At 47.3% G+C, this 8032-nt stretch overlaps 1 protein-coding gene and 3 non-coding genes across 4 annotated transcripts; 2 read left to right on the plus strand and 2 right to left on the minus strand.

Moving 5' to 3' along the window:
- The first annotated feature begins 1009 nt into the window (after positions 1-1009).
- TRNAM-CAU (transfer RNA methionine (anticodon CAU)) lies at positions 1010-1082 on the plus strand. The gene has a single exon. It is a non-coding gene; the product is annotated as a tRNA-Met (tRNA).
- Positions 1083-1941: 859 nt separating this feature from the next.
- On the minus strand, positions 1942-2014 carry TRNAM-CAU (transfer RNA methionine (anticodon CAU)). The gene has a single exon. It is a non-coding gene; the product is annotated as a tRNA-Met (tRNA).
- A 4106-nt stretch (positions 2015-6120) lies between these two features.
- TRNAM-CAU (transfer RNA methionine (anticodon CAU)) lies at positions 6121-6193 on the minus strand. The gene has a single exon. It is a non-coding gene; the product is annotated as a tRNA-Met (tRNA).
- Positions 6194-6896: 703 nt separating this feature from the next.
- Positions 6897-7676, plus strand: LOC138351659 (uncharacterized). The gene has a single exon (XM_069303669.1). The coding sequence runs from the start codon at positions 6897-6899 to the stop codon at positions 7674-7676; it is 780 nt and encodes a 259-aa protein (XP_069159770.1).
- The last annotated feature ends 356 nt before the right edge of the window (positions 7677-8032 follow it).

The raw sequence follows: 8032 nt of genomic DNA on the forward strand, positions 1-8032 counted from the left end.
CATTCATTCAGTCTGTCTAGGTCATCTTGTAGCCTCCTACTATCATCCTCTGTTTCAATCCTCCTCATAATTTTTACATCATCAGCAAACATTGAGAGAAACGAGTCTATACCCTCTGGGAGATCATTTACATATATCAGAAACAGTATAGGTCCAAGGACTGACCCCTGCGGGACTCCACTTGTGACGTCTCGCCAATCTGAGACCTCACCCCTCACACTGACTCGTTGTCTCCTGTTGCTTAGGTACTCCTTTATCCAATGGAGTACCTTCCCTTTCACTCCAGCTTTTTCACTAGCCCCTTGTGTGGTACTGTATCAAAGGCTTTCTGGCAATCCAAAAATATGCAGTCTGTCCATCCTTCTCTTTCTTGCCTGGTCGTAGAATTCAAGTAACCTGTGAGGCAGGACCTGTCATCCCTGAACCCATGTTGATGCTGAGTTACAAAGTTCCTTCGCTCCAGGTGCTCCACTAGCTTTCTTTGCACAATCTTCTCCATCATCTTGCATGGTATGCAGGTTAGGGACACTGGCCTGTAATTCAGTGCCTCCTGTCTATCCCCTTTCTTGTATATCGGGACTACGTTAGCTGCTTTCCAAATTTCTGGCAGTTCCCCTGTTGCCAGTGATTTGTTATACACCATGGAGAGCGGGAGGCACAGTTCTTCTGCTCCTTCCATTAGTATCCAAGGGGAGATTCCATCTGGGCCTATAGCCTTTGTCACGTCCAACTCTAGTAAACACTTCCTTACTTCCCCGCTGGTAATCTCAAACTCTTCCAGAGTTCCTGGTTAGTTATTCCCTCTCTGCAGTAACCAGGTACCTGGGAGTTAGACAGCTGCTACGGGCTGCTCTCCGTAGGGAACAGCAGCCTACGGATTTTTCCCTAATTTGTAAGGGAAAATTATATGCAATAGACATAAGAGGAAAAATAGATTGGTTAGAAAGGCGGGGTCTAAGAGCTGATAGCTTGACTCTGCAGACACAGATATTAAAATACCCACACACAAGCCTCGATGGCGCAGTAGGCAGCGCGTGAGTCTCATAATCTCAAGGTCGTGAGTTCGATCCTCACTCGGGGCAGATATTTTCTTGAAAACAAATGAGAATTGCTGATGTTACACTGCTTGATACCTGGTTGGTGGGGTTCTGGGAGTTCTTCTACTCCCCAAGCCCGGCCCGAGGCCAGGCTTGACTTGTGAGAGTTTGGTCCACCAGGCTGTTGCTTGCAGCGGCCCGCAGGCCCACATACCCACCACAGCCCGGTTGGTCCGGCACTCCTTGGAGGAATAAATCTAGTTTCCTCTTGAAGATGTCCACGGTTGTTCCGGCAATATTTCTTATAGTCGCTGGGAGGACGTTGAACAACCGCGGACCTCTGATGTTTATACAGTGTTCTCTGATTGTGCCTATGGCACCTCTGCTCTTCACTGGTTCTATTCTACATTTTCTTCCATATCGTTCACTCCAGTACGTTGTTATTTTACTGTGTAGATTAGGGACCTGGCCCTCCAGTATCTTCCACGTGTATATTCTTTGAGATACTGAGATATGAATAACAACATACTGGAGTGAACGATATGGAAGAAAATGCAGAATAGAACCAGTGAAGAGTAGAGGTGCCATAGGCACATTCAGAGAACACTGTATAAACATCAGAGGTCCGCGGTTGTTCAACGTCCTCCTAGCGAGCATAAGAAATATTGCCGGAACAACCGTGGACATCTTCAAGAGGAAACTAAATTGTTTTCTCCAAGGAGTGCCGGACCAACCGGGCTGTGGTGGGTATGTGGGCCAGCGGGCCGCTCCAAGCAACAGCCTGGTGGACCAAACTCTCACAAGTCAAGCCTGGCCTCGGGCCAGGCTTGGGCAGTAGAAGAACTCCCAGAACCGTCAAGTTCATATCGAGCAGTGTAACATCAACAATTTTCATAAAAACATCTGCCCCGAGTGAGGATCGAACTCACGACCTTGAGATTATGAGACTCACGCGCTGCCTACTGCGCCATCGAGGCTTGTATGTGGCTATTTTACTATCTGTGCCTGCAGAGTCAAGCTATCAGCTCTTGGACCCGCCTTTTGTAACCAATCTATTTTTCCTCTTATGTCTATTGCATATAATTTTCCCTTACAAAATAGGGAAAAATCCGTAGGCTGCTGTTCCCTACGGAGAGCAGCCCGTAGCAGCTGTCTCTCAGGTACCCTGTTTACTGCTGGGTAAACGGAGGCATCAGGGTGAAAAAAACTGTGCCCACTTGTCTCCGCATCACCCGGGGATCGAACCCGGCCCCTTAAGACTACGCCCCAAGGTCGCTGCCTTCTCACAAGTAAGGCACCCCCCCCCCCAACAGAGCAGGAACTGTGGGGTGCCAGTCACTACCGATGCATTGTGAGTGCCATCCACTTAGATTGGTCAATACAACAACGACCTGGACTTCCGCTCTCGATTCCCGATGGTCCAAGGGTCTTCGTGGTCTCCGCGGTGTCTCCGTGGTGTAGTGGTTAAGACACTCGCCTGGCGTTTCGCAATCCCTTTGTCCTGGGTTCGTATCCTGGCCGGGGAGGATTTACTGGGCGCAAATTCTTAACTGTAGCCTCTGTTTAACTCGACAGTAAAATGGGCACCTGGTTGTTAAAACTACTTTTCGCGGGGTCGTATTCCAGGGAACATAGGATTAAGGACTTGTCCGAAACGTTACGCGTGCTGCTGGCTGTACAAGAATGTAACAACTCTTGTATATATATATAAATAAAAATAAATAAAGAGGGTTTGGACACTGTTCTTGAACACTGTTCTCATGTCTCGGCTCCTCAGGTCCTTGTCCTAATATCTCAGGTCCTTGTCCTAATATCTCAGGTCCTTGTCCTCATATCTCAGATCCTTGTCCTCATATCTCAGGTCCTTGTCCTCATATCTCAGGTCCTTGTCCTCATATCTCAGATCCTTGTCCTCATATCTCAGGTCCTTGTCCTCATATCTCAGGTCCTTGTCCTCATATCTCAGATCCTTGTCCTCATATCTCAGGTCCTTGTCCTCATATCTCAGGTCCTTGTCCTCATATCTCAGATCCTTGTCCTCATATCTCAGGTCCTTGTCCTCATATCTCAGGTCCTTGTCCTCATATCTCAGATCCTTGTCCTCATATCTCAGGTCCTTGTCCTCATATCTCAGGTACTTGTCCTAATATCTCAGGTCCTTGTCCTCATATCTCAGATCCTTGTCCTCATATCTCAGGTCCTTGTCCTCATATCTCAGGTCCTTGTCCTCATATCTCAGATCCTTGTCCTCATATGTCAGGTACTTGTCCTCATATCTCAGGTACTTGTCCTCGTATCTCAGATCCTTGTCCTCATATCTCAGATCCTTGTCCTCATATCTCAGGTACTTGTCCTCGTATCTCAGATCCTTGTCCTCATATCTCAGGTCCTTGTCCTCATATCTCAGGTACTTGTCCTCATATCTCAGATCCTTGTCCTCATATCTCAGGTACTTGTCCTCGTATCTCAGATCCTTGTCCTCATATCTCAGATCCTTGTCCTCATATCTCAGGTCCTTGTCCTCATATCTCAGGTACTTGTCCTCATATCTCAGGTCCTTGTCCTCATATCTCAGGTACTTGTCCTCGTATCTCAGATCCTTGTCCTCATATCTCAGGTACTTGTCCTCGTATCTCAGATCCTTGTCCTCATATCTCAGATCCTTGTCCTCATATCTCAGATCCTTGTCCTCATATCTCAGGTACTTGTCCTCATATCTCAGGTCCTTGTCCTCATATATCAGGTACTTGTCCTCGTATCTCAGATCCTTGTCCTCATATCTCAGGTACTTGTCCTCGTATCTCAGATCCTTGTCCTCATATCTCAGATCCTTGTCCTCATATCTCAGATCCTTGTCCTCATATCTCAGATCCTTGTCCTCATATCTCAGGTCCTTGTCCTCATATCTCAGGTACTTGTCCTCATATCTCAGATCCTTGTCCTCATATCTCAGGTACTTGTCCTCGTATCTCAGATCCTTGTCCTCATATCTCAGATCCTTGTCCTCGTATCTCAGATCCTTGTCCTCATATCTCAGATCCTTGTCCTCATATCTCAGGTACTTGTCCTCGTATCTCAGATCCTTGTCCTCATATCTCAGGTCCTTGTTCTCATATCTCAGGTCCTTGTCCTCATATCTCAGGTCCTTGTGAACAAATCCACAGGGGCCGTGACGAGGATTCGAACCTGCGTCCGAGAGCATTCCAGACGCTACCTTAATCGACTGATCTACGACCTCATATCTTGTCCTTGTCCTCATATCTCAGGTCCTTGTCCTCATATCTCAGGTCCTTGTCCTCATATTTCAGGTCCTTGTCCTCATATCTCAGGTACTTGTCCTCGTATCTCAGGTCCTTGTCCTCATATCTCAGGTCCTTGTCTTCATATCTCAGGTCCTTGTCCTCATATCTCAGGTCCTTGTCTTCATATCTCAGGTCCTTGTCCTCATATCTCAGGTCCTTGTCCTCATATCTCAGGTCCTTGTCCTCATATCTCAGGTCCTTGTCCTCATATCTCAGGTCCTTGTCCTCATATTTCAGGTCCTTGTCCTCATATCTCAGGTCCTTGTCCTCATATTTCAGGTCCTTGTCCTCATATCTCAGGTCCTTGTCTTCATATCTCAGGTCCTTGTCCTCATATCTCAGGTCCTTGTCCTCATATCTCAGGTCCTTGTCCTCATATCTCAGGTCCTTGTCCTCATATCTCAGGTCCTTGTCCTCATATTTCAGGTCCTTGTCCTCATATCTCAGGTCCTTGTCTTCATATCTCAGGTCCTTGTCCTCATATCTCAGGTCCTTGTCCTCATATCTCAGGTCCTTGTCTTCATATCTCAGGTCCTTGTCCTTATATCTCAGGTCCTTGTCCTCATATCTCAGGTTCTTGTCCTCATATCTCAGGTCCTTGTCCTCATATCTCAGGTCCTTGTCCTCATATTTCAGGTCCTTGTCCTCATATCTCAGGTCCTTGTCTTCATATCTCAGGTCCTTGTCCTTATATCTCAGGTCCTTGTCCTCATATCTCAGGTCCTTGTCTTCATATCTCAGGTCCTTGTCCTCATATCTCAGTTCCTTGTCTTCATATCTCAGGTCCTTGTCCTTATATCTCAGGTCCTTGTCCTCATATCTCAGGTTCTTGTCCTCATATCTCAGGTCCTTGTCCTCATATCTCAGGTCCTTGTCCTCATATCTCAGGTCCTTGTCCTCATATCTCAGGTCCTTGTCCTTATATCTCAGGTCCTTGTCCTCATATCTCAGGTCCTTGTCCTCATATTTCAGGTCCTTGTCCTCATATCTCAGGTCCTTGTCTTCATATCTCAGGTCCTTGTCCTCATATCTCAGGTCCTTGTCCTCATATTTCAGGTCCTTGTCCTCATATCTCAGGTCCTTGTCTTCATATCTCAGGTCCTTGTCCTCATATCTTAGGTCCTTGTCTTCATATCTCAGGTCCTTGTCCTTATATCTCAGGTCCTTGTCCTCATATCTCAGGTTCTTGTCCTCATATCTCAGGTCCTTGTCCTCATATCTCAGGTCCTTGTCCTTATATCTCAGGTCCTTGTCCTCATATCTCAGGTTCTTGTCCTCATATCTCAGGTCCTTGTCCTCATATCTCAGGTCCTTGTCCTCATATCTCAGGTCCTTGTCCTCATATCTCAGGTCCTTAAAATAAAATAACAACATACTGGAGTGAACGATATGGAAGAAAATGCAGAATAGAACAATAAACTCCCCCCTCGGGGCAAAATTTAAATTTAACCAGTGAAGAGCAGAGGTGCCATAGGCACAATCAGAGAACACTGTATAAACATCAGAGGTCCGCGGTTGTTCAACGTCCTCCCAGCAAGCATAAGAAATATTGCCGGAACAACCGTGGACATCTTCAAGAGGAAACTAAATTGTTTCCTCCAAGGAGTGCCGGACCAACCAGGCTGTGGTGGGTATGTGGGCCTGCGGGCTGCTGCAAGCAACAGCCTGGTGGATCAGACGCTCACAAGTCAAGCCTGGCCTCGGGCCGGGCTTGGGGAGTAGAAGAACCCCACCAACCAGGTATCAAGCAGTGTAACATCAACAATTTTCATGAAAACATCTGCCCCGAGTGAGGATCGAACTCACGACCTTGAGATTATGAGACTCACGCGCTGCCTACTGCGCCATCGAGGCTTGTGTATGGCTATTTTACTATTTGTGTCTGCAGAGTCAAGCTATCAGCTCTTGGACCCCGCCTTTTGTAACCAATCTATTTTTCCTTTCTATATGTCTATTACATATATTTTTTCCTTACAAATTAAGGAAAAATTCGTAGACTGCTGTTCTCTACGGAGAGCAGCCCGTAGCAGCTGTCTAACTCCCAGGTACCTGTTTACTGCTAGGTTGCTAGGTGAACAGAGGCATCAGGGTGGAATAAACTGTGAAGAGTACCGCCTCTAACAGTATTGACAGGGCGTCCCCTGGTCTTCCTCGCGAATTATTTCGTTATCATCAGCTAAATCATTATACTCATCTTCATAACTCATCCCTAAATCATTATACTCATCTTTATTACTCATCCCTAAATAATTACTCATCATCTTCATCTTAATTTATTGACTTATGTCCTAAATCATTACTCATTTTCATGACTTACGACCCAAATTTTAATTATTCATCAACCAAATCATTACTCATCACCAGATATTCATTACTCTTAACCCAAATCATCATAACTCATCACATAAAAATTAATTACTTATCACCTCCCTAATTACTCATCACCAAATTTTCAATACTCGCCTAAATCTTCATTCCTCATCACAACAATCTTCGGAACTCATCACCTAATTCTTCATTAATTCCTCCCCCCCCCCACTTCATCACCTCCGAGGACATGCTCCCAGCGACCAATCATCGCCCTCCACAACTTGTTGTAATTAGGTTGTCATCGGGTGCCACAAAGGTGGCACTTGTGGCACTCGGACTTGGGGTGAAGCTAACTGCTTGTTTGTTGGCACTTCTCCGTGCCAATTTGGATTTGTGCCTGGTCGTTCAGGCTATACTTGGGGACCTGGTCGTTCAGGCTATACTTGGGGACCTGGTCGTTCAGGCTATACTTGGGGACCTGGTCGTTCAGGCTATACTTGGGGACCTGGTCGTTCAGGCTATACTTGGGGACCTGGTCGTTCAGGCTATACTTGGGGACCTGGTCGTTCAGGCTATACTTGGGGACCTGGTCGTTCAGGCTATACTTGGGGACCTGGTCGTTCAGGCTACACTTGGGGACCTGGTCGTTCAGGCTATACTTGGGGACCTGGTCGTTAAGACCACACTTGGGGACCTGGTCGTTAAGACCACACTTGGGGACCTGGTCGTTCAGGCTACACTTGGGGACCTGGTCGTTCAGGCTACACTTGGGGACCTGGTCGTTAAGACCACACTTGGGGACCTGGTCGTTCAGGCTACACTTGGGGACCTGGTCGTTCAGGCTACACTTGGGGACCTGGTCGTTCAGGCTACACTTGGGGACCTGGTCGTTCAGGCTATACTTGGGGACCTGGTCGTTCAGGCTACACTTGGGGACCTGGTCGTTCAGGCTATACTTGGGGACCTGGTCGTTAAGACCACACTTGGGGACCTGGTCGTTAAGGCCACACTTGGACCTGGTCGTTAAGACCACACTTGGGGACCTGGTCGTTAAGTCCACACTTGGGGACCTGGTCGTTAAGGCCACACTTGGACCTGGTCGTTAAGACCACACTTGGACCTGGTCGTTAAGTCCACACTTGGGGACCTGGTCGTTAAGACCACACTTGGGGACCTGGTCGTTAAGTCCACACTTGGGGACCTGGTCGTTAAGACCAGGTCCAAGGTCAGACTCATCATCTTATCTCAGGAGACCCTCGTCGCTTGTTACGAGTGAACCACCGGTTAACGAGCTCGGGTCTTAAGGGCCACTCACCCGTCCAGGCCAAGTGCGACCTCTCAGAGTACTCCTAACTCTACGGAAACCATAAGTGTAAACTTTTG

This window comes from Procambarus clarkii, chromosome 50 (assembly GCF_040958095.1).
Source record: "Procambarus clarkii isolate CNS0578487 chromosome 50, FALCON_Pclarkii_2.0, whole genome shotgun sequence".
NCBI classification, from domain to species: Eukaryota; Metazoa; Arthropoda; class Malacostraca; order Decapoda; family Cambaridae; genus Procambarus; species Procambarus clarkii.